This window comes from Oreochromis niloticus, unplaced genomic scaffold (assembly GCF_001858045.2).
Source record: "Oreochromis niloticus isolate F11D_XX unplaced genomic scaffold, O_niloticus_UMD_NMBU tig00007851_pilon, whole genome shotgun sequence".
NCBI lineage: Eukaryota > Metazoa > Chordata > Actinopteri > Cichliformes > Cichlidae > Oreochromis > Oreochromis niloticus.
The window spans coordinates 176,803-204,098 of NW_020328805.1; the positions used below are offsets into that span (position 1 = coordinate 176,803).

The 27,296-nt window shown below is 40.5% G+C and overlaps 1 protein-coding gene and 1 long non-coding RNA gene across 2 annotated transcripts; both read left to right on the forward strand.

Annotated features, from left to right (window-relative positions):
* The first annotated feature begins 939 nt into the window (after nt 1-939).
* On the forward strand, nt 940-7,027 carry LOC112845551 (uncharacterized). The gene is made up of 3 exons (XR_003218395.1): nt 940-1,317; nt 3,333-3,450; nt 6,986-7,027. It is a non-coding gene; the product is annotated as an uncharacterized LOC112845551 (long non-coding RNA).
* A 67-nt stretch (nt 7,028-7,094) lies between these two features.
* LOC106096838 (NLR family CARD domain-containing protein 3) lies at nt 7,095-23,349 on the forward strand (the record flags this gene model as incomplete). Its single annotated transcript, XM_019352027.2, has 9 exons — nt 7,095-7,117; nt 7,202-7,303; nt 7,872-7,950; nt 11,424-11,675; nt 11,786-13,608; nt 14,927-15,100; nt 20,288-20,461; nt 22,577-22,623; nt 22,799-23,349. Coding segments are annotated over 9 exons (3,225 nt in total), but the record flags the coding sequence as incomplete, so codon positions are not given.
* Between the last annotated feature and the right edge of the window lie 3,947 nt (nt 23,350-27,296).

Genomic DNA, 27,296 nt, shown 5'->3' on the forward strand with positions numbered 1-27,296 from the left:
TAAACTGACTCTTTCTCCTTTATTTATAGGAAAGTGTAGGAGGGCAACAGATGAACAAGTGTTACTGTAACAGGAAACACAAACACGTCATCAGAGGATCTTTATGTTCATCATTGTCACTGTTTCCTTGTTCTGTCCATCACAAAAACACAACACTTCCTGTTCTCTCTTTGATGGCTCTGATTGGCTGTTTCATTCACAGGAGGTCAGGACATCACACAAACAGCTTTAACTGCACAACGACACACTTCACCTCATTTGCAGACAAACCTGTGTGTTTGATTTATGAAGAAATAATAAAGAAGTGTCTACAGCTGTCCATAAAGCAGCTTCTCACACAAACTCTGACACTTCAGTCACTTTAATTCCTGCAAAGCTGCGTAATAAAGAGCTGAGACTGCTATGAACTGCTTATGATGACTGCATGAAGCTCTCAGCTGAAGTTTCATTCATTTCTTTTAATGTTAATGTCGCCTTTTTAAGTCTGTGTGAGGATTTTAATGACACAAATTAAAGGAGCTTCTTTGATTAGAACCAAATTCATGTTGATTTTCAGCCTGGAATGATAAAAACTTTCTGTTTATAATCATCAACCTGGAGACTAATGAAAGTATAATAGTAATAAAAAGCCTTTATTATTTGAGTAATGCCTGAATCTGCTCAGAGACAGAGACAACACAGAGTTGTTGGAGGACATTCTGCATCACGTCATTAAGGTGAGACTCGTGTGAGGCTGATTGGATTCTCAGTCCAACACTTTTCTGTTTTACAAAGTCTTCTTATCACTTTTTCTGCCCACCTTTCCTCGACCGCCATCATGTTTTCATCAAGGAAAGGGAGATAGACACTTTAGGACGCTTTTAGGACACACCCTGAGAGCTGATGCTGAGGTCACATGATTCCTTTTGGATGATGGGACTGGTGGCTGCTGCTCTGACTGGATCTAGTAGACTGTAAACAGAGGCACAGACTGAGGAACATTTTGTCACGGTCCTGGGTCGGTGATCCAGTGTTTTTGGTTGCTGTGCTTTTTACTTTTGATTTTTGTATTATGACTCTTGTGTTTCGGTTTCCCGGAGTTTAGTTGTGTTCCCTCTGTTGGTGTTATCCCTGCCTGTCTGTCCCCTTTTGGGTAGTAAGGTCTCTGTGTTTAGTTCGCGGTTTTAAGTCTGTGTCTTCACGTGTGTTTTGAGTTTCCTGTTTTACTTTGTAGGTCCCTGTCTGTTGTCAGTGCATTCTGTTCACGTTTTCCCTGCCTCGTCAGCCTAACTTCTCCCAGCTGTGTCTCCCTCCTGCTTCCCGTTCGTTGATTATCCTGTGAGTATTTAAGCCCTGTGTTTTCTCCTGCTGTTTGCTGGTCTGTCTGTGTTTTCTCCCCGACTCTCTCTGTGTTCCTCTGTGCTTTTGTGCATCTGCTCTCCGTCTCCCTGCGTTCAGGTTTGTTGGTTAATTCTTAGCTTTTCCAAGTTCAGGTTTTCTCTGTTATGTTCTCGCCATCCTCACCCGTCGTCATTTATTCCTCTCTTCAATAAAGCTCACTCATATCCTTAAAGTCAGTGCCTGCGTTTGAGTCCTTACCTCACCTCCACACGTCTGCCCTCGCAGCCGTGACACATTTGTTGCAGGTTAATGATTAATGGAAAGACAGCTGACCTTTGAGCATGAACTTATGAGTCTTTTATGGTGTTTAATGCTCACAAAGCTGAAGCCTGTAGACACACATCATATTATTTGTACTCAGGTTTGGTCAGGTTGTCAGAGTCGGAGCAGAAACCTGCTGCAGGTTAATTTTTGATCAAAATAAAGTCATATTAAGTAGCTACTGGCACAGATTCAAAGCAGAGCTCAGAAATCTCAAATACATTTGAGTAATAGAGTTTTGAGAATGAGCTGCTGATGAAGAGAGCTGTGCTGTGTGTTTCTCTAAGTACAGATAAATTAACACCATTGGACTTTGGTTAAAATCAGTGACATATCACTGGGATCAGGTGTAAAGTGACAAGTGGATTCGTTTTTGATACTTAATTTTTATACTTAAAATGTTATCCAATGTAAACACAGCAGAAGGCCAAAGGTTGAACTTGAATACAGTGAGTACAGAAATCATGTGAAAATCATTTACTTGTCACTCACGTCAAGTTAATCAGACAATGGACTCAGAATATGTTTCCATATTGAAATTATGTTTTTTGCACATTATAATAAAATCAAAATAGTTTATTACCTTTACAAGGGTCTAACATGATTGAATAAAATATTATTGATATGTTTCAAAGGTGAACATAATTAAATCATCTGCATGAAATTTAACAACTTAACACTTGTTAATTCTTGAGATGACATGTTCTGAAAGAGTGGTTAGTATCCTTAAAGCCAGATTGATGCTGTCTTCATCCATCTAAATGGAAATATACAGGTATAACCAGCAAAGAAACCAATAAGACAACCTAAACACTCCAAATTCTCGATTTATGTTATTTACAACATGAAGCATATAGCTCAGTCAGAACACTCCAAAGCCAAGTGAAATGTTCCAAGAGGGAAAAGACAATGATTTATGATATACACTGATATGCTATATAAACTGAAATGGGGGGACATCAGCAGAGCTTTGACCTGCAAGCTGCAGCCTAAGAATTCGTTTATGGTTTAATGTTTAATGTTTAAACTGTTTAAGCCTGCAGAGACCACCACACTTTGAGTATTTTATTTCTTTATTTATTTTATTGAATTTTATTTTTTTATTTATATTTTGATATCTTTAGAGATGATGCTGAGATGATTTCGTTGTACCTGTGACAATGACAATAAAGACGAATAAAGATTCTGATTCTCTGATTCACAGACAGGCTATCTACTATTGAAAATAATTAGCAAATTGTTATCTACATTGTGGGTGTTATATAAGGGTGGGGCAGCTGATCTTTGACCTGTGAGCTGCAGATTAACCCTCCTTTATGGCTTAGTGTTTAATGTTTAACTCTCCTGTTATGTTGGTGTCCAGGAACACCAATTATGCTCCTGGGTTAATTTGACCCGGGGCAAATTTACTCATCCAAAAGTATCAGAAACACTGGCATTGATTATTTTACAATTTTCTTTTATAATTTTGATGTTTTTTTTCATTTTCTGTAGTGATGCAGATGACATGTGACATCTCTTCTGTTCTGGGTCAATCTGAACCGCAACATAACAGGAGGGTTAAATGTGCAGAGAGGCTATGTACCCTTAAAAAGTTAATTGTTATCTACAGTGTGGGTGTTATATAAGGGTGGGGCAGCTGATCTTTGACCTGTGAGCTTTGATGGTGTGAAGTGTTTAATGTGACGCAGCCTACAGACACAGAGGACTGATGACAGAGAAGAAGCAGAGGATTTTCTCTATTTCTACACAGACCTGGTCCAGACGGCAGAGAGCTGCAGAGTGAAGACGTTCATGTGAAGAAGCTGAGTAAGTGCAACTTTGATTCATTCCAGTCTGTGAGGTTTCCTCTTCATCACAGAGCAACTGCTTTTTGTTTGTTAGCGTGTTTCTGCGGAGAACACACAAAGACTCATTTCATCTCTGACATCTGGTGTTGGATAAAGTCTCCAAAGCAACAAAAAAGTCTCCAACATCTAGAGTGTGCAGGTTTGTTCTCCTCACGTCACATCAGACTAACAGTCTGTGTGAGCGTCTTTATCAGACTGTGCTGCAGGTCAGTACCAACATCGTGAAACATTCCTAACACATCTGTTTGATCCTCTTTAACAGAGGAAGTGTGACTGTGCTGTGATGTTTAGTCACACTCAGTGTTCATGTGAACAGGCTCACAGTCAAACTAGAAAAACTTGAATCCTGATACGAGAACCTGCTTCAGATTCCAGTTTGACTCTGAAGTTGTTTTATGAAGGATCAGATTCATATTCTTCAGAATTAATAGAGAATATTTAATAGGACTCAGTGAGTGCCCCCTGCTGGTTCACTCTGACTGCTGATATCAGTCTCCAATGATCCTGTAGGGTCTTCATCTGGCACGTTTCCATCATCAAACCTGTTTGATCTTCTAGTTTCAGCTCAATTCAAATGTAAGCCAGCAATAAACTTTGAAATCATAACATTCATACCAGAAATTTGGACAGAGACATAAAAACAGTGATGTCAGAGTTGATGTGATCAGAGTACATGAATCAGACTAAACACAACGAATGTGTCCTGAGCTCTGCTGTTGTTCCTGCTGTTGTAACTGCTGTAAGATTATCTGCTACTTAGTTAGAGTAGCTAGCAGAGCAGGTAGCAGCAGAGGTGGGTAGTAACAAGTTACTCAAGTAAATGTAACGGTAAATGTAAGTTTTGAAAAAAAAAGTACTTTTAAAGTACCTTTATTGCACCTTACTTTTTACTTGATTGATTGATAGTACTTTATTCATCCCGAGGGAAATTGGGTTAAGGCTGCCGGCCATGCCAGCGCCATCTTACCCGTCTGACCATACATACATTACACAACATCACATGGGGAAGACAGGTCAGAGAGGTATAACAATGGAAAATGCACAACATGAGGAAAGACGAGGAGAAAAAAAGAACTCCCCCCAGACTGAGCTCCAACAGGGAGATCAGTTTGAGTACAGAAAAAAAAAACACCTCAGCACATGAATCATCACATCTCACAATATAGACGACATAAGCTTTAAAGGCATTTGGGAATGAGTGTAGGTCTGTGTCAGTGTACATGCGCGCGTGTGTGTGTGTGTCTTAGACCAACTGCAGAAGCAGTTGGTCTAATGTCCATCACTGGTCACCAGGTCTCTCAATTCCCGTTGTTCTTCTCCAAGATCTTATCCATATTGCGTTCAAAACAGAGTCTGAGTATTCACAGCCCTGCCAATAGTCTATCATGTCGGCCAGCATGTTGGGATTTTGAATCGCTGTAGCCGCTTCTTGTACTTTGATAAGCCATGTCCGAGCCAGCTCCAATCAGCCAGAACTCTGTTACCATAGTTCCGAATTGGTAGATTTCGTTCAATGTCCTCCATCAAGAGTGTCGCCAGGCACACGACGCAACCGACCATCTAGTATCCAGCAGCAAACGTCTCCACAGTACAATCGGGCTCTCCCAAGCCCAGGAGGGTGTCAATTCCATTAAGGGACCAGTTGATCAAATCCATAATTCTTCTTTAGCTTTTTAGAGAACAAGTCTGGGAGAATCTCTTAGGGTTAGAGAATAAGCGAGACTATACAAAAGACATGAGAAGCCAAGCAGAAAAGATAAGGGAGAGGGAGAAGGAGAAAGTGCGACCGCCTCCATCAAGAGCAAAGAGAAAAAGAAACTGTACTTATTGTACTTAAGTATCTTGATGCATGCTCAGTCATCCAGGTAAGTAAATCTACAAAAGTTGATTCTGTTCATCTGGACGTAGCGTTTTCAGTGGGAGAAACATTTCGTCATTCATCCAAGTGACTTCTTTATTCTCAGCTGACTGCAGGTTTCCCCAGCAACAACAGGTCAGTTCCTTCATCATAATTACGCAAATTCTCATGACCATTGATCAACAACGACTGATCAATATCCATGAGTACTATTCACAGAGAGTTGGGGAATGGCTGAAATCACAGCATTGTAAGATGGTGACAGATGACAGGCCAGTGGACACTCGTTCAATGATGAGGATGTACACATCCTGGACAGGAAGGAACGCTGGTTTGAGTGCAGAGTCAAGGAGGCCATTTACGTGAAAAGGGAAAGACCATCTCTGAATCGAGGATGGGGCCTAAGGGTACATCTGTCACCATCTTACAATGTTGTGATTGTAGTCATTCCCCAACTCTGAAAAATACAGAATACAGCACGGACTACACCGCCCCTGTTGCAGGGAGAATGTGTGGGACTGCTCCTTCCATTATGTGTGTGTGAGAGTGAAGGAGGAAGAAAAAGGACAGTCAAAAAGTACGAGTTGGTGAGATCTGTGTTGTAGGTGACGGTCCTGGTGTTCACCGCAGTGTGGATCAGTCTGACACCCATGGTTTCTGATTTGGGAAAATCACGGCTCGCACACACAGTAGGGATGATCTTCTCTGCTAGCATGCTAACAAAGCTTACTGCTACTTACATAATCTCGTTAATGTCACCTGCGCATTACCTGAACATGTCCCAGTCTACGTCACTGAGTGCAACCTGTAGCACAGCTTGTGATTGGGCAGACCAGCGTTTTACCTCCCTTGTGACTACTTCATCGCTCTGTATATTTTGTTTATACTGAGGAATGAGGAAAATGGCTTTGTGGCCGGACTGTACAAAAGCTGGGTGTGAAACTGCTTTGCAGCCCTGCTTGTATACATTCTTACCTGATATAGAATGGGGTGCAGTCCAGTGCAGTGCAGGGATGAATACTACTCCTGTCTTTGGTCAACTATATATCCACAGCTTTTCAATTATAGATCCGTGGCATTTCTATCTAACTGGCAGTCAACTATAAATTCATGATTTCTCAGTTGTGCCCTGATGGGATGTAACAGTGTGAGATCGGTGCTACGGAATAGTCCAAGTGATAGCAGCTTAATTTCCTGGTCATCTATAAATAAAAGATTTTTCAATGTGATTGTTGTCACCTAGTCAACCATAAATACATCAACGATCAATAAACATAACAATTATGAATCAATATTATGCCAATGTCATTACCATTAGACTGCCAGGTTTCATCAGTATTTTAATGTTGATTCAACATTTATTTAGCATTTAGTTTTTAGTATTGACCATAATGGTGTTTCAGATGAAAATCTAGATCAATTCAATGTCTTCTTGCTATCTGGGATGTTTGAATTGCTGCTTTGTAGGACTAATGTAAGTAATGAAGGGATTTGGAGGCTGAACTCGGCTCTGTTACAGTTCTTGTAGTGAACTGATGAAAGCTATGTCTCAGATGGATGTTAGTCCAAAATATCAGACATGACCTCTGCAGCTCTCAGTTGATGTGCACATGAATAATTTGTGTTTCCTCTGCAGGTGAAGGTAGAAAGTGTGTGTGAGCTGATGTGAATTGAGCAGCATGGATCAGTATGAGGACAGAGAGGAGGGAGTCCCTCCCTCTAAAAGCACTCTGTGTGGGGAACATGAGAGCCAGACCAAAGCTCAGAGGTGAGATGACCATCTCTAACTGTCCATGACTCTTCTCCATGTCACAGCTCAGCACTCACATCACTGCTCCATCATTATTCACAGGAACCCACCTGGACCTCCACCCAGCTGTGTGTCCTTAAAGAGTGACTGGTCTAAAAGTATCCTTGATAATTTTAAAGTCCAGCCTCTGTCTGCTGCAGAGAGGTGAGCTGTTAGTAACTCTTTGGTTTAACTGCTTGATGTTGTTGGATATAAACTGCAGTGCAAACACGTCATTCCCTCAATCCCATTTAAACTGTTACTTACAAACAAGCCTTTGGTTTCTAAACAACTGAAAATCCACTTCAGCAAACAGGAAGCGAAACATGTAAAAAAACATTTTATTCTAGCATGAACTAAAGCCGTAACCAACTGACTGAAGACAGCTTGTTTGGCCACGTCTAAAGTGATGAAAACACTTCACAAATAATAATTTGTGATATGAAAAACATCTTGGAATGTCTTAATGCATGATCAGTCATCCAGGTAACGAAACTTTGTTTATGTTCTAAAAAGCTGATAAAAAGCTGAACATGCATAATGACTGATATTAGCACCACTGGTGAATAATGGGCTGTGAGGTCACTTTCTTGATCATTAATATGCAGTTTGTCACTGTCATTTTTGACAGTGACAAACATTACATTACGTTGTAATGTTTTTTGTTCGTTTGTTTGTTTGTTTGTTTTTGTTGTTTTTTGTATAATTCTGACTCTTAATGGGTCCTCCACAGGGTGGACCAGGAGAGCTCAGAAGTTCCCATTGATCAGTCTGCCCAGCAGCATCAAACACACCTGGACTCCATATTTATGGTCTGTATATGTACAACAACTACTTTTACATCTATTCTATTTATAATGTCTGTGTCGTTTCTAAGTCATCTGGGTCATCATAGTCTAAGTCTAGTCTAAGTCTAAGGAGCTTGGGAAACACAAAGACATAGACTCAAAGATGTGGGCTTAACACAGAGACCTGACTACACTAGAGGGGATACACAGAACTAAAACGTAAGAATAAACAAAGATACATCAAGAAATCAAAGATTAACAATACAGAACAGAAAACACTGGGTCACAGACCCAGGACGTGACAAAATTTAGGATTAATGTTAGGGTTAGGGCTTGAATACACGGATGGAATGTGTGTAACCACCTAGAGTGTCATTCTATTGAATTCCATCCACAGTCCAGTGCGTATCATAGGGACGTGTAAGGTTACATGACAATTTATCGGTATGTTAAGTGCCGGGAATGAGACCGGTCTTCCTTACCATGTATTTAGCAGACACTGATTATTATCTGCAAGATACAATTTAAACCAGTCATAGGATGTACCAATACATCACTGCATTAAGGTTGAGATCTGACCAAGGAACACAAGTATGTTTAACACCCCAGAGTTGGCTGCCATAAGTAAATGATTTGTAATTGTGTCCAGGACTGTCTTTGAATTGTGAAGTGATGAAAAACCAGATTGAAATGGTTTAAATATATGGTTGTTAGTGAGGAGTGACAAAGTGGATGAGCAGTTGCAATCGTCTCTATTTGTCCCATATGTGTTTACCTCTTTTTTTGCACATTATACACATTACTCTGTTTGTATTTATTTGCTATAATTTGCTATTTGTCAAGTAACATTGCTGCACTCACTATCCCGGGTTTGTTTGTGTAAGCGTTCTGTTGCCGGCAAATCAAACATTCTGCAAATTAAGGCAAATACCCAGTTACATTTTTCTTTATTTTATTATGTTACAGAATAAGTCATTTGTTCATACTTTGTTCTGTCTTTTCAGTCGTCATGAGGGTCAGGCGTGGAGAAATGCCCGCCTGGCATTTCCTCATTTTAAAGTTCTGATGATGTCACACACAACATCAGCAGGTCAAACCAAGTGGAGGGGTTTCTTTTTCCATAGAGATGCTTCCTTTTGTTTGTGTTAAGGTTTAAATGGATTTGTTGAATGTTTTCTTTTCATTAATACCACCATTTAGTTGTCTAAATGTGCATATTAGAAGTGTGAAGAGGTTTTGTGTCTTTTAGATCATCTGTGTAGAGTTTTAGATCCCTCAGTTTGAGTGAGTGGTACTGGCTGGGCAATTGGAAGGAAATTGATGGCCCTATTTAAAGCCAGTCTCTACCAGATTCAAAAGAGAGGAGAGGTGAGCTGTGTTACCAGATCCATGTTCTGTTGAGTTTTGGTAATAGAGTTGATTTGGGGGGAAGTTTTGTTAAGTTACACATTAAATTAAGTTCACTGTAAATAAATTGCTCACCTTCGGAAACCTTAAATGTTTGGGTAGTCTGCTTCCCTACCACCTTCCTTGACGTTCTAGTCTGACTACTTCACAGAAGTGAGAGTAAACCCAAACAGAAACAGATTTTTGTAGAAATTTCTTCAACAAAAGGTTAAATCAGCAATTGAGAGCTATAGTATTCACTTCAGCAGACCTTATTAATGTTGTTTAATTCAGTTCAATTCAATTTTATGTATACAGCGACATATCACAACAACAGTTGCTTCAAGGCGCTTTATATTGTAGAGTAGACCCTATAATAATCAGTGATGGGAATAACGGCATTACAAGTAACGGCGTTACTTTTTTCAGTAACGAGTAATCTAACTAATTACTATTCCTATCATTACAACGCTGTTACAGTTACTAACAAGGAAACGCGGTCCGTTACTATTTTTCAACAAAGAGACGGTTGAAGCTATGTTCAGCTTACCGCATCTTATATGGGTTGCACGGAAGTAGCTGACTACGTAAGTAATCTGGACGCTACAGCTTTAAGCAGCTGCGCGCGCTCCTGCGGACGATAAGCACAACACCTGGAGCTCAGGGGGCAAAACAATCGCATGAGTGCTGCTGTTTGACTGAAGAAGAATAAAGTAGTCGTGGTAAGCCAATCACATGACCACTTAAAGACAAAGCAACAAGGTGATATATACCAGTTTATACCACGTAAAACCAGAGTCATGATAAACAATACGACGTTTTTTCCTCAATAGTTTCGTCACGTAAGGACTGAGCTAGCAAGCACTCTGTGCTTATGACCCCCCCCCCAAAAAAAACCACAGTTTTTGGAGTGTGTGTGTGAGAGAGAGAGAGAGCAAGAGAGAGAGAGAGAGAGAGAGAGAGAGAGGGAGAGACAGCAGAAAAAGAGAGAGAGCGAGTTTTGGGATGTGACGTTGTGACGTTTAGCGTGTTTGGAGTGTGTAGTTAATGTGTTGTCTTGTGTAGTTAGTGTGTAGTGTTGTGGATAGTTTTGTGTTGTGTGTCAGAACAATGAGGCGACTGCTGTCTCCAGGTAGAAACAGCAGTGATACACCTGCTGCTGTCAGACCTGCAGGTATCAGGCTGTGATATTCTCCTTTATAGTGGAAAGAAATTATGTTTTTGGAGTGGCACAAATAATTTGTGTGGCATCTTATTGAATGCAGAACAGCTGATTGTTCTGTAAATAGTTTGAAATGGTTATTTTAAAAAAGGGTAAAAGGTAAATGGATGCAAATAACTTTGTTGTTTGCAAAACTTGTGCATAGGATTTTAAAATTGACAATTTATATTTGCATTTAAAGTTATGAAATATGATTCATTAAACATGTTTGTGGTTGTTACAGTAAAAAATATAACGTTTTCCACTCTGATTTTATGTTTTTTGTCTGATTTTAGATCAATTGTGTTAATACAGTCTGTCAAAATGAAAACATAACTGTAAATTCAGACACGTGAGGTTTTGCTGAAAAGGAAGATACCAAACAAGGCAAAGTAAATAGTTTTTAAAGGTGAAATGTAAAGTTAATAGTTAAAATGGCCAATTATACCCTGGACCCCAGAGGGTTAAATGTTTTTTTAAAGTAACACAATAGTTACTTTTCAAGTAATTAATTACTTTTAGAATATTGTAACTCAGTTACTAACTCAGTTACTTTTTTGAAGAAGTAACTAGTAACTATAATTAATTACTTTTTCAAAGTAACTTGCCCAACACTGATAATAATACATACAGAGAAAAACACAACAATCATATGATCCACTATAAACAAGCACTTTGGCGACAGTAGGAAGGAAAAAAACCCTTTTTAGGAGGAAGAACCCTCCAGCAGAACCAGGCTCAGGGAGGGATGACCTTATGCATTTTCTTTTGTTTTCTGGTGTGTGGGAAGAAAGCTGATTCCCGGAACTTAGCTCTTCTTAAGCTCTTCTTTATTCCCTCCCCTTTTTCTTCTCGTGCAACTGGCTGAGGTTGTGGGGCGATTGAGTCATTGAGAAGTATTCTGTTCCAGATACTGGAGGACAAAATTATTACTTTTGTGAAGAGTGAGCTGAAGAAGATCCAGAAAGATCTGAGTCAGGATGATCTGGAATGCCTTAAGAGTCAATGCAAGGATGAGGATGTATTAGTGTGTGAGGATGAAGAACAGAATAAGAGCAACAGAGAAGCATTTGTGAAGATCACACTGGCCTTCCTGAAGAGAATGAAGCAAAAGAAGTTGGCAGAGCATTTGGAGAGCAGTGAGAATATTTCTATATATACAGTGCTAGATACATGAAACATAAATACATCAAAATATGTGAAAAGGATAAATTCTTGATTCATGAATTTTATCTATTGGTTCTTTTAGGGACCAATACTAGAAACTTCGAGTGGTATCACCATGAACTTAAATCTACCCTGAAGAAGAAGTTCCAGTGTGTGTTTGAGGGGATCGCTAAAGCAGGAAACCCAACCCTTCTGAATCAGATCTACACAGAGCTCTACATCACAGAGGGAAGGACTGCAGACATCAATGATGAACATGAGGTCAGACGGATTGAAACAGCATCCAGGAAACAAGACAGACCAGAAACAACAATCGGACAAGAAGACATCTTTAAAACACCACCTAAAAGAGATGAACCAATCAGAACAGTGCTGACAAAGGGAGTGGCTGGCATTGGGAAAACAGTCTTAACACAGAAATACACCCTGGACTGGGCTGAAGACAAAGCCAACCAAGACATCCAGTTCATATTTCCATTCACTTTCAGAGAGCTGAATGTGCTGGAAAAGGAAAAGTTCAGCTTGGTAGAACTTGTTCATCACTTCTTTACTGAAACCAAAGAAGCAGGAATCTGCAGCTTTGAAGACTTCCAGGTTGTGTTCATCTTTGATGGTCTGGATGAGTGTCGACTTCCTCTGGACTTCCACAAAACTACAATCCTAACTGACCCTAGAAAGTCGACCTCAGTTGATGTGCTGCTGATAAACCTCATCAGGGGGAAACTGCTTCCCTCTGCTCACCTCTGGATAACCACACGACCTGCAGCAGCCAATCAGATTCCTTCTGACTGTCTCGATATGGTGACAGAAATCAGAGGATTCACTGACCCACAGAAGGAGGAGTACTTCAGGAAGAGATTCAGAGATAAGAAGCAGGCCAGCAGGATCATCTCCCACATCAAGACATCACGAAGCCTCCACATCATGTGCCACATCCCAGTCTTCTGTTGGATCACTGCTACAGTTCTGGAAGACGTGCTGGAAACCAGAGAGAGAGGACAGCTGCCCAAGACCCTGACTGAGATGTACATCCACTTCCTGGTGGTTCAGGCCAAAGTGAAGAAGGTCAAGTATGATGAAGGTGCTGTAACAGATCCACACTGGAGTCCAGAGAGCAGGAAGATGATTGAGTCTCTGGGAAAACTGGCTTTTGATCAGCTGCAGAAAGGAAACCTGATCTTCTATGAATCAGACCTGACAGAGTGTGGCATCGATATCAGAGCAGCCTCAGTGTACTCAGGAGTGTTCACACAGATCTTTAAAGAGGAGAGAGGACTGTACCAGGACAAGGTGTTCTGCTTCATCCATCTGAGTGTTCAGGAGTTTCTGGCTGCTCTTCATGTGCATCTGACCTTCATCAACTCTGGACTCAATCTGCTGGAAGAACAACAAACAACCTTCAAGAACTCTGACACAAGAGAATTGTGTGGAAAACCAGAATCACAAAAAAAAGTTAAATCTGCAGAGAAACACTTCTACCAGAGTGCTGTGAACAAGGCCTTACAGAGTCCAAATGGACACCTGGACCTGTTCCTCCGCTTCCTCCTGGGTCTGTCACTGCAGACCAATCAGACACTCCTACGAGGCCTGCTGACACAGACAGGAAGTAGCTCACAGACCAATCAGGAAACAGTCCAGTACATCAAGGAGGAACTCAGTGAACAAAACCTGTCTGCAGAGAAAAGCATCAATCTGTTCCACTGTCTGAATGAACTGAATGATTGTTCTCTGATGGAGGAGATCCAACAATCCCTGAGATCAGGAAGTCTCTCCACAGATAAACTGTCTCCTGCTCAGTGGTCAGCTCTGATCTTCATCTTACTGTCATCAGAAAAAGATCTGGATGTGTTTGACCTGAAGAAATACTCTGCTTCAGAGCAGGCTCTTCTGAGGCTGCTGCCAGTGGTCAAAGCATCCAACAAAGCTCTGTAAGTAAACATATGCTCATCCTTTTTTTCTTATAATGTTGATGTAAAGTATGGATTATAGCAGCAAAAACTTTTATATTTGTGGTTAAATGGTAACTGGACTGGTTCTATATAGTACTTTTCTATTCTGGGCACCTAAAGCTCTTTCCATAACCTCCTTCATTCACACAAAAACTTTTTTATGCCCTTTCTATGACAGTGCTTCTATCTAACATTAATGCATATTCATACTGGGTGCATCAGAGAGCAACCTGGGGTTAGTATTTTGACCAAGGAGTGAGAAAACGTTTCTCAAACCTAATATTCAAAAACAACTAGCAAAATTAAAAATACAATAATTATTAAAAATACAATAAAATTAATAAGAAAGGTGTCAGTTTCCTACAAAGTTAAAAGCCAGGGAATAATAATAGGTTTTCAATCTGGACTTAAAGACCAGCACTGGTGATGCAACATAAAAATGATAACTTCAGATAGAAAGTTGAAAAGAATAGAATGCCTTTTATTGTCACTATAAACATAAAAAATTAGATACAGAGCATGTCCTACTCATTGAAAACATATAGGAAAAGAAAGGGGGGTGAGGTACACAGGTTCTACAGGACTATATACATATGAACAGTATTTAGAAAAAAAAATATAAAATAGACAAATATACAAATCCAGGAAAATGAAAAACATAGTTTCAAAATAGGGAATTCTCTTCTTGTTTGCTAACAACAGGAACTTCAGATGAACAGAATCCGCTTTTGGGGATTGTTCCCAGTGTTAAAGAAATTGTACAAAAAATGTTCTTGGAGGAGCATTATCAGCCAGAGCACGATCTCTCCAGCATAACTTTGTGGTCAACAAAAAAAGTACCTGCAGGGTTTTTTTGTTTTTTTTTACAAAATAACAACATAGATCTTTCTGCCCCATTTTCCATGTGCCCCATTTTCTTTTTATTAAATGTAATTTAGTCAGTAATCTGGAAAAGAGCTGAAGCAGCTTGTTTCAAACAGAAGATGAATGAGGCGCTTCATCAAGGTTTAGTATGTGGTAAAAATATTCTAATTTAGGAAGCATGAGTGCCTGTGTCAGGGGTCTCGATCTATTATCACCAGAAGTACTAGCTCCTCACTTGTTCAGGTAGAGAGGTGTAACTGTGCTGTTACAAAGAAAATTACCAAGCAAATTATTAGCAAATCTTTATATATTTTTTTATGTTTGAACTTTAAGTTGTGTTTTATTTATGAATTGCACATGGGAATATTTTGTTTTCTTGTAGTTGGTTGAAAATAAGTCATTTCATTTGATCACAAATATAATTGCTTTTCAGACTGTCTGCCTGTAACCTCTCCGAGAGTAGCTGTCAAGCTCTGTCTTCAGTTCTCAGCTCGCAGTCCTCTAGTCTTGGAGAACTGGACCTGAGTAACAATGACCTGCAAGACTCAGGAGTAAAGCTTCTGTCTGCTGGATTGAAGAGTCCAAACTGTACACTGGAAACTCTCAGGTCAGAATTCAGCCATTTTCATTATTGTTTATTTCAAATCTGGATTATATTACTGCACAAAAGAAAAAACTTATGGAATTCTAAATTGACCTCTTAAATTTTGATGTATTGTTAGTCTCTCAACTGTTACTGTTTTATTCATTTATTATTTTTCACATATATTTGTTCTTAAATCAGTGAGCATGAACCTGCGTGTTTAACGTGTTCTTTATGCACTGCTCTTCTGAGAGATTTAGGATAACCTTAGAGTTTCATTTCATTGTTACAAACTGTTTGATATAAGATTTCAGTAAATGTACTTCAAACCTTTTATTTTTTGGGAATACCAAGTCTAAAAGAAAGGTCATACACAGGATGTTATCAGAGGCTGAAAAATATGAGAAATGGGGCTGAGAAATACATAAGAAACATGCACTATGATGTTACAGCAAAAGCCAAAAGGAAATAAATAGAACGATGTCTCCAAATTATTCTTTTATCTTCTCCAGTGAGTCAGAAATATTTACTCAAGAAACACGTCCACCAACAAAGCTTCCAGTATGATTCCTGACTGTATTCTGAATGTTTTAGACAGTATATCTGCATAGCAGACATTTTTTCATGTCACCCCTTAAAATCCTGCTGAAATTGATTATTTGTTATAATAAGACAAAAAACAAACTAAAAACCAGCAATAAACAACTTAAACATAAACAATCACAAAGAAAGAACAATACAGTATCCACATCTGAACCAAAGAGTAAAACAGTGAAATGTGGATTATTAAATATTAGGTCTCTCTCCTCCAAGTCTCTGTTAGTACATGTCTTAATAATTGATCAACAAATAGATTTACTCTGCCTTACAGAAACCTGGTTGCAGCAGGATGATTATGTTAGTTTAAATGAATCAACACCCCCGAGTCATTCTAACTACCAGAAACCTCGAAGCACAGGCCGAGGGGGCGGTGTGGCAGCAATTTTTCACACCAGCCTATTAATTAACGAAAGACCAAGACAGACTTTTAATTCATTTGAAAGCCTGATGCTTAGCCTCGTCCACCCCAGCTGTGAAACTGTTTCTGTCTGATTTTCTCTCTGATTTCTCAGACTTTTTATCTGATTTAGTGCTCAGCTCAGATAAAATAATTATTGTGGGTGATTTTAACATCCATGTAGATGCTAAAAATGACAGCCTCAACATCGCATTTAATCTGTTATTAGACTCAATTGGCTTCTCTCAAAATGTAAAAGAACCCACCCACCACTTTAATCACGCTCTAGATCTTGTTTTAACATATGGCATAGAAAATGAACATTTAACAGTGTTTCCTGAAAACCCTCTGCTGTCTGATCATTTCCTGATAACATTTACATTTACAATAATTGATTACACAGCAGTGGAGAGTAGACTTTATCAAAGTAGATGTCTTTCTGAAAGTGCTGTAACTAAGTTTAAGAATATAATCCACCCACTGTTATCATCTTCAATGCCCTGTACCAACATAGAGCAGAGCAGCTATCTGAACGCTACTCCAACAGAGGTCGATTATCTTGTTAATAATTTTTCCTCCTCACTACATACGACTCTGGATACTGTAGCTCCTGTGAAAACTAAAGCCTCAAATCCGAAGTACCTGACTCCGTGGTATAACTCTCAAACACGTAGCCTAAAGCAGATAACTCGTAAGCTGGAGAGGAAATGGCGTGTCACAAATTTAGAGGATCATCATTTAGCCTGGAGAAATAGTTTGCTGCTTTATAAGAAAGCCCTCCGCAAAGCCAGAACATCTTACTATTCGTCACTGATTGAAGAAAATAAGAACAACCCCAGGTTTCTCTTCAGCACTGTAGCCAGGCTGACAAAAAGTCAGAGCTCTACTGAGCCAACAATCCCTTTAATGTTAACTAGTAATGACTTCATGAACTTCTTCACAAATAAAATTTTTATCATTAGAGAAAAAATTACCAATAATCATCTCATAGATGTAATATTATCTACAGCTACTTTTAGTACCATCGATGTTAAGTTAGACTCTTTTTCTCCAATTGATCTTTCTGAGTTAACTTCAATAATTACTTCCTCCAAACCATCAACGTGTCTTTTAGACCCCATTCCTACAGAACTTCTCAAAGAAGTCCTGCCATTAATTAATTCTTCAATCTTGAATATGATCAACCTATCTCTAATAATCAGCTATGTACCACAGGCCTTCAAGCTGGCTGTAGTTAAACCTTTACTCAAAAAGCCATCTCTAGACCCAGCAGTCGTAGCTAATTATAGGCCAATCTCCAACTGCAGGAATGTCTTAAAGACATAAAGACCTGGATGGCCGCTAACTTTCTGCTTCTTAATTCAGATAAAACTGAGGTTATTGTACTCGGCCCTGAAAATCTTAGAAATATGGAATCTAACCAGATTCTTACTCTGGATGGCATTACCTTGGCCTCCAGTAAAGCTGTGAGGAACCTTGGAGTCATGGAGTGACGCTGAAAAACTAGTTCATGCATTTATTACTTCCAGGCTGGACTACTGTAATTCTTTATTATCAGGATGTCCTAAAAACTCACTGAAAAGCCTTCAGCTGATCCAAAATGCTGCAGCAAGAGTCCTGACAGGGACTAGAAAGAGAGAGCATATTTCTCCTGTTTTGGCTTCCCTTCATTGGCTTCCTGTTAAATCCAGAATTGAATTCAAAATCCTGCTCCTCACATACAAGGTCTTAAATAATCAGGCCCCATCTTATCTTAATGACCTTGTAGTACTATATCACCCTATTAGAGCACTTTGCTCTTGCACTGCAGGCCTGCTTGTTCAAGTTCAAGTTTAAGTTCACATTTTATTCGCCACATGCAGTGGCAGGTTGCCCTGCAGTGGAATGAACCCGCCCCCTGACCTTATACACACAACACAGACATCACATGGGGATACAAGTCAGAGAATGGTCACATTACAGAAAAACCACTGAAATGTACACTACAATGGGAAAGTACAAGAGGAAAAAAAGAGACCTCTACTCATGCTGGGCTATAGGAGGACAGCATGAGAACAGGAAACAAAAAAACTCCTCTGCACAGAAAGCACATAAATGTCCACAGCACAACATTATAGAGCACGTGACCAGCAACAGGGTTGGGTAGGGAATAAGGAGTAATCCCAGGCAACACAGCAGCCATCCTGCCACTGTGCCATCTCTCCAGCACCGGCCCCGACCCACCTCGTGTTCCCAGGAGGCAACAAGCATCGAAGGCATTGGAAGGGGAGGGGGGATGAGTGAGTGCTTATCAGTGTAAGTGTATGTGTGTTTCCATAGTTCAGCTGAGACAGTGTCCTTCGCCCTGCCAGGCTAAGTAAACAGTCTACCAACCAACCCAGGTGGCCTTGTATGCAGTGGGAAGAACAGTCAACACAGTCATTATCAGGGAGTTTTTGTTCGGCTCTAGCCTTGAGCCCACAGCTGGCGCCGAGGGGATATCCGCATTATGATGTTGATGTTGTTGATGTTGTTGATTTTTCTTTTAGGCGAGCAGCTCATGAGAATTTCAAAGCTGTTCTTTAACACTCTGACACTGGTCTCTCAATCTCCCGTTGGAGAGCCGCAAGCTTCTCCATGATGTTATCAAACTTGCGCTCCGTGGTCTTGTCATTCTTGTGCTCAGAGAGCCGATTCTGAGAACTCGCGACTGCAGTGAGCTGTTTCACGATGTGATCCAACTTCTGCTCAGAGGTGTTATTCTGAGCGGACTTCTCCTTGATGTAACCCAGTATATGCTCAGAGGTGTTATTCTGAGTATTCACGGCAGCCGTTAGCTTCTCCAAGGTCTTAACCGTACTCAGTGAGCCCATTCTGAGAAGTCACGCCTCGTCCCATCGTTTCAATCCCAGCGGGCAGCTTTGGGGGGGTTTGAACAGCTGGTTCCGCTTTCTTAATTCTCCGATAAGCCAGGGCCAAGCCAGCTCCAATCAGCAAGAACCCTGTTATCATGGTTCTGAATATGTAGATATCTTCAGCGTCCTCGATCGACAGTCCCGCCAAGCACACGATCCTCCATTTCTGCCACCCATCCATCGTCTATCCGGCAGGGAAAGTCCCTCCAGGGCACTCGGGCTCTCCCGAGCCCAGACTCCTCGTTGAGAAAAGGGTGTCAATAGCATTCAGAGACCAGTTGATCAAATCCATAATTCTCTTTTAGGTTTTAGAGAACAGACTGTGAGAGAGTGTTCCAGGGAAAGTAATACACACAAGACAAGACAAGGACAGAAGAGGCTAAGCAGGGAAGATAGGGGAAAGGAGGAGAGGAGAAAAGTGCGACTGCCTTCGCCGAGAGCCAAACGGCGAAGGCAGTTTGGCTGTTCCTAGAGTATTTAAAAGTAGAATGGGAGGCAGAGCCTTCAGTTTTCAGGCCCCTCTTCTGTGGAACCAGCTTCCAGTTTGGATTCGGGAGACTAACACTATCTCTACTTTCAAGATTAGGCTTAAAGCTTTCCTTTTTGCTAAAGCATATAGTTAGGGCTGGACCAGGTGACCCTGAATCCTCCCTTAGTTATGCTGCAATAGACGTAGGCTTTTACGTCAGATGTCCTTCTGGAACCTTCCCTATTTATGCAGGCTTGGGACTGACACTAGGATTATACTGGTGCCAAGGAGGGCAGGGTGGGTTTTCATCCAACCAATGGTACTAAAATAAAAACCATTCTGTTTCAGAGTGGTGCTGGGAAAATAGCAGCATTTGTCACTTTGAGGTTGGGCTGTTGTAATTCATTATTTTTAGGATTATTCTAAAAGCTCCCTCAGAATTTTTCAGGTGCTCCAAAATGCTACATTAAGAGTATATATAGAGAGAAGAGAGCTCATATTCCTCCCATAAAAGCTGCTATGAAGTGGCTTACTGTTAAATTCAGACTTTAATAAAAATCTTTATTCACAAAGTCCTGAATGATCAAGCCTTATTATGCGATCACATAATAGCATATTTACTTTCTGAGTGCAGGCTCACTTGTGCTATCAGGAATAGGTATGTATTGTTAAACAACCTGAGAGAGCGAGTATTATTTGTTCCAAATGAAGCTGAAGTGAATCAAACAGAGGGGTGGCACTGTATTTGAAAAAACCCCCCAAAAAACTAGAGAAGCAAAAATCAGAAACGCAAATAAAACAATCCTTTCATGCAGTGTTGACAGATGAATTATTGTTTTGCATTTCTACAGTCTTTCTGGCTGTCTCATCACAGAGGAAGGCTTTACTTCTCTGGCCTCAGCTCTGAGCTCCAACCCCTCCCATCTGAGAGAGCTGGACCTGAGCTACAATCATCCAGGAGAGTCCGGAATGAAGCTGCTGTCGGCTGGACTGAAGGATCAACGCTGGAGTCTGGACACTCTCAGGTATGGAGAGAATGAGTAATAAAAGAGGAAGAGCTGGAAACATTTTCTTTAATTTCTGTTTGTTTTTTCATTCAGACATTACATAAAGAATTACACAGGAAAATTTTTGATTTGCTAGGAACATAAACTGTACCAATGAGGCACACATCTAAATATTTATATAACATATAATCTTATAAAATACAATGGTGGAATGCAAGGCAGTTGGGAAATCCACATTCCATTTTTAAAGACTGGATCAGGTGACCATGAATCAGCAATAGGTATAGGCCAATGGTGGCTTACCCTTCCACTTTCAATGATATACTGAGTATTTCTTCTTGATCACCCCCATTTATATAGCGCTTTTCTAAGCACCCAAAGTGCTTTACAATTCCACTATTCATTCACATTCACACACTGGTGGAGGTAAGCTACAGTTGTAGCCACAGCTGCTCTGGGGTGTTGTGAGTGGTGAAGTGTCTTGCCCAAGGACACAACGACCAAGACTGTCCAAGCCGGGGCTCGAACCGGCAACCTTCCGGTTACAAGACGAACTGCCAACTCTTGAGCCTCGATCGAGCCACATTGACAGTTTTTTAATGTATGAACACAAACCATCAAAGTCTAAGGAGCTTGGAACGAAAAGCGTCTGGACTTCTTTGAGTTGAAGACGTTTCACCTCTCATCCAAGATGCTTCTTTAGTTCCAGGGTAAAATGGTGGTGAGTCCCAGATTTAAGCTCTATGGGAGTAATCCACAGAGAGGGACAATGGACCCCCTAATGATCTTCTACCAAATCACATGAGCCAAGGTGTGAAAATGGGTGTGGGTCACAATCAGCCAAGGTTTCGGGTGAGCTCATTGTGAAACCTGGCCCCACCTGACATGTGATTTCCTGAGGTCAGATGGCCCAGGATGTGAGTGGGCGTTAAGGCGTCTGGGAAGGGATCTCAAAACTGGATTATACATGGCAGACAGTTGGTGTCGTAAACCACCACCTCTGTTCAAAGATGGTCGCTTACGGTGGACATAAATGGCTTCTTTTACTCCTCTTTCCACCATTGATATTTTTTACTATTACCACAAAGGAAATCACAGCGAAAAGATTATGCAGCAAGCATTTTGCCAAAATTTAATTGCAAAAACTCAAAATCACACGTAATAATTTCTATGGCTCCCATATGCTTGTATGCATGGCTGACAAAGTTGGGCAAGTGTGTGGGCCAGTCAGTGGTATCAATTCCTTTAACCTCCAGGAACTGCATGCCTGCTATTCCCTCATGAGGTTAGCCTTTGTCATGTAACTGGAAGAACCCTAGACCCATTGCACCAGTGTTGGGTCTAACAATGAATCCAAGGATTTGATCCTGATACCTAATGGAAGTCTGGCTGCTTTTCCCAGCCTTTAGAGGTCTGTGCACCCCTCCATGAATATGCTTTCCAGGACCACTACTGTTCCACGATGTTTAAAGATTTTACAGATAGCATGACATTCTTTAGGGCTTTTCCAGATCCCTTCAAATTTTTTCAGGGTCAACCTCCCATCTGTGAAAAGCACAGGACACTAGTGGTGGACCTGGCAATTTTGGGATTCTGAATCCCAGAATAGCCAGGAAAGTTCCATAGTGAACACCAAGCCCACTAGAGGATGTAAGGCCCTCAGGCCACCCTCAAAGTCTGTTTCTGATTGTCTGGCCAAAGACAACAGTAGCCTGCTGGATGTAATTTGCAAGGCTGTGGAAGTGCTCATCATGTTCTTTCTTGCACAAAGAAGCAGATACAGGTTCTGCTGATGGGTTAAGTCCTTCTGCTGCCCTTTCCAGCTCTCATAGAGTAACTGCCCATTCCCTAGAATTGTCTTCATAATCTTGAGATCATGTTTGGAGACACTGCAAACCTTCCGGCAATGGCACTTATTAATATGTGATTTGTAAGGTTTAGGTATCCCCTCGTGCTTCCAGTAGTGACGTGGACCCCAGCCAAATGCAGCAGTTTGATGGATTGAAGTGTATTTGTGAAAATGTTGGACTGTTCCTTTGTCAGTGTCTAACAGTCTGTGTATGAGAGCCATGTAATGTCCATGTGTGCATGCTGAAAGTGACTGTGCTGCTCTGACCCCCCTCCTCCTTTCAGGTTGGAGCCTGCTGGAGTCCAATGGTTGAGACCAGGTCTGAGGAAGTGTAAGTGTGTTTTTAATGTGATTCAAGAAAACAAAGCAGCACACATTCAACCATCTTCAAAATGTCACATCATTCATTCACATCTCTGATGTCAGGAGTCATCATCAAAGTGTCAATCAATGAACAGATGATGGATCTATAACTGCAGCTGGATTGTGTTTGTTCTCTCCATCAGATTCCTGTCAACTCACAATCGACACAAACACAGTACACAAAAACCTCCAACTGTCTGACAACAACAGGAAGGTGACACATGTGAATGAGGTTCAGTCATATCCTGATCATCCAGACAGATTTGGTTGTTTTGATGCTCAGCTGCTGTGTAGAAATGGTCTGACTGGTCGCTGTTACTGGGAGGTTGAGTGGAGAGGAAGGGTTGATATTTCAGTGAGTTACAGAAGAATCAAAAGGAAAGGAAACAGTTATGACTGTATGTTTGGACACAATGATCAGTCATGGAGTCTTTACTGCTCTCATGATGGTCCTCATTCTGCCTGTCACAATAAGAGATCAACACCAATCTCCTCCTCCTCCTCCTCCTCCTCCTCCTCCTCCTCCGTCTCTAACAGAGCAGCAGTGTATGTGGACTGTCCTGCTGGCACTCTGTCCTTCTACAGAGTCTCCTCTGACACTCTGATCCACCTCCACACCTTCAACACCACATTCACTGAAACTCTTTATCCTGGATTAAAATTAGGTTTTGGCTCCTCAGTGTCCCTGTGCTGAGTTGAGTGTAAAGAGTGTCTCCTGTTAGAGAAACACTCTGACTGTTGAACAGATAGTTCAGTCTGTACATGTCTGTCTCTTTCACTCAGAAACACGTTTTCAGATTCATGAATTAAATCAGTTGATGTTTGAAACTGTTCTAAATGATTCCTTGTAAACTTCTTCCTCTTCAGTCCTTTAAAGATGGAAGCTCCCATTATTCCAGGATCCACATGTTGTTTTTCTGTCTTTTTCCACTCAAAGCTTCACAGTGAATATCAGTAAGGCAAGGCAAGTTTATTTATATAGCACAATTCAACAACAAGGTGATTCAAAGTGCTTTACAGAGACATTAAAAACAAAAACAAATAAAAAGCATGATTTAAATTTGATTAAAACAAGCAAACAAACAAACAATCAAAACAGTAGATAAAATCAGTAGTTAAAAAGTAGGTTTTGAAATTTAAACTTAAGTGTGGATTTGGTGCTTTATTCAAATGCAGCTGAGAACAGGTGAGTCTTCAACCTGGATTTAAATAAACTGAGTGTTTCAGCTGATCTGAGGCTTTCTGGGAGTTTGTTCCAGATATAAGGAGCATAAAAGCTGAATGCAGCTTCTCCGTGTCTGGTTCTGACTCTGGGGACTGATAACAGACCGGATCCAGATGACCTGAGGGATCTGGAAGGTTCATACTGGGTCAGGAGGTCACTGATGTATTTTGGTCCTAAACCGCGCTGAGGATAAGGTAACTATAAAAATGTTGCTGTTTCTGTTAAGAACACTTTAGTCCTAATGATCTATAAGTGTCCAGAAGCTCTCGCAGGTAAGCTCATACAGAAAAAAGGGAAAAAATCAGCATAAAAATCAATAAAAGAAGCAAAGCATATAAAGAGCAAAGAGAGGAAGCGTCCACACTCACAAAAGGGGGAGGAGAAAACGTATGTTGTGTTTGTCTGAAGCTCAGTTCACAACCAGCTCCTCTGCATTTTCAACATTTTCAACAAGTCTGAGCTCATTAAAATGAATCCAAATGTTGGTTTTCTCTTTCTTAATGTGATGTTTCCAAACTCTCCACATACTTTTACTGTTTTACTCATTGTTGGAAGCTCATCATTTGAAAATGTTTCATATATATATATATAAGCTGAAAATATTGGCTCAATAGTTTTGAATGCAGTTCTAAGCAGAATATGATTGTATTGAGGGATCATAATGCATGTGGTTTCAAACTTTTAGAAGCTGTTTCATTGGTTTATGCAGCTCTAATTTGACCTCTAATGCTCTAATGCTGCATCAAAAAAGAGGAAGTTATGTCACATGTGTGTATGTCCACAAAGCAGAATGAGCTCTATTGCTGACAATATACAATATTGTATATTGTATAGCTTTTTTTTTGTTATACGTAAAATTGTATTGTATTTATTTAAATTTTTACTTTTTAATTACTTTACTTGCATTTTTTAATCACTCTCTTATATTTAAATGTTCATTTGTTGTTTCATCTAGGGTTTGAGAGTAACGGAATTTCTATTCTCTGTATGTCCTGTACATGTGGCAGAATTGACAAATAAAGCTGACTTTGACTTTGACTTTGACTTTGACAATAAGTGATGTACAACCAAATTGAGCATTTCTGAGGCCCAAAATAAATTGAGTAGTTCACTGAATGAACAATGGACTGTGAGCTCAGTTTCTTCATCATCAGTATGTATTATATATGTATATGTATTATATTAGTATAATATATATATTAGGTGCCACTGTTGCTAGTTTAAGTCATTGTGCAAATGTGCTGTTTATAAGGTTGGAAACCTGCAGTCAGCTGAGACTGAAGAAGTCACTTGGAACAGTGACCAAACATTTCTCCCACTAAAAACGTCCAGATGAACAGAATCAACCTTTTGGGATTAGCCAGCAATACAGCCCTCATTGTTTTACAGGTTAATAGGTTTCCAGGGATGAATTGATGACCATAAATAGATGCAAAATCCAATAAAAATACCAGCTGGAGTTCAGGTGCATTTGAAGAATTCAAAGAAACATAACGATGGCAAAGGGCGATGGATTCTTCCAAAAGAACTGACTGAGAACATGGTCGATAGCCTCATTAGAGGAATAATTTGGACATTTGTGAGGAACTCTAACCAAGAAAGCAAACCAAAACAAGAAAGCAATGTCACACAGATCCTTCCAACAGACAATTTCCATGACTGGAAGTGTTCAATGTAAAAATTGTGCATTGTATTATTGCATAATCTCACCACAGGAGGTCCGGTATTGTCACCATTGATTGCTGATCAGCTTTTCTCTGGGCTGATGATCTGATTTATACTGTGAATAACAGGGACTTACTGAACTCTGTGAAAGGGACACAGTGAAGATTACAGAGTTTAGCAGACTTAAACATCTGACTGACTTCACACTGACAGAAGGCTGAACCAGGATGAACCAGTGAGGCACATAACACAGTTACTGGAAATACTGTCTGACTGCAGGGGTGGATCAGCTCCATGTGAACCAACCTCTGATGGTGATACAGAACTTGCTGACCCAGAGAAACATCAGGACATGATAGGCAGCTGCACTCACCTAACAACATGTACCAGACCTGATCTATATGAGATGATCTAGCACAGTACCTGCCTGAAGCAAAAGTACAACACTTGATAACAGCTGAGCATGTGCTGAGTGTAGTGTTACAGGACAAGGGCAGAAACACTGACACTGGTGGCACACAGTGATGCTGACTGGGGCACAGAGCTGAATGATGGAGCACATGAGGACACTGTTTCAGTCTGACTGACAGAGAAACAGCCACCTGTAGCTGTGTCTACATGTGAGGCAGAGGCAGTGGCGGGCTACCCTTTTTGGTGCCCTGGGCAAACACCCCCTTTACTAAATATTTCACACGTCAAATATTTAGTAAACAATTACGCAAATACAAGTAAACTGCAATAAATTACAAGTAGTAATAAAATAAACTACTAACTCTGTTACGCTACGTCCACACTGTTAAGGGTCCGAAATTGAGGATGAGAGTAAAACAATCATGGTCCAGAAGAGGTCGATCAAACATTTGATTTTAATGAATACACGCAGCGTGGGGAGACATACACTGGAAACCATCAGTTGTAAATCCCCACCCAAAAATACACTTCAGATTGCTTTTATAACATCAGGGTATTATGACGCCCCCTCATGCGTTTACAAGCACATAATTTGCATCTTAAGAACATTCTTTGCCCCTTGTACAGACAATGATCTATTCTAAGAAATAAATGCAGACACAGAAGTTCCCCTTTCTGGCATCCTCTTTCAAATATGGTGATGATCTCAGGCCTTTGAGGTCCCCATGGACTCAACGGAGTGTGGTGACTCACAGGGTCACCACACTCCGTTGAGTCACTCTTCAACCCACTCTGTCACCTCTGGATCCATTAATGGCATCCATCCATTCCCAGGTCCACTGCCTTCGCTCTGACCCTCTCTAGCCGCCCCCTGCCTCGGCAAATCAGACAATAACCTCATGTCCTCTAGGTGGTCCAGTAATAAAACACCAGCTCCCACTTGAAAACACTTCATGCTTAAGTGGTCCCTGCTCCTTTTCTGGGTCCCTCTCTAGTGGAAATCTTCTCCTGTAAGGGATAGAAAACAAACAGCCTCTCTCTGCTACACCTCACTAACCTACTGTGTTCATCTAATGTTCCTTTAATTATTCAAAGTTGGTTCACAATGTCATGTTCTGGGTTCTATCCATTATATTAACTTTATTTAATCTCAATACTCTTTATGTGCGTGAGCAACGCTTTTAGTTTTATTAAACACACCCCGAGTAAAATATACACCATCCCCCTGTCAGCCTAAATCTCCGCTAGAAAGCACACTTCAAAATTTTCTATCAGGATTTACGCCTCTTGTGGCTTCAAGCATATACATAACATGCAAACGTTACTGTTAATGCCAGTTA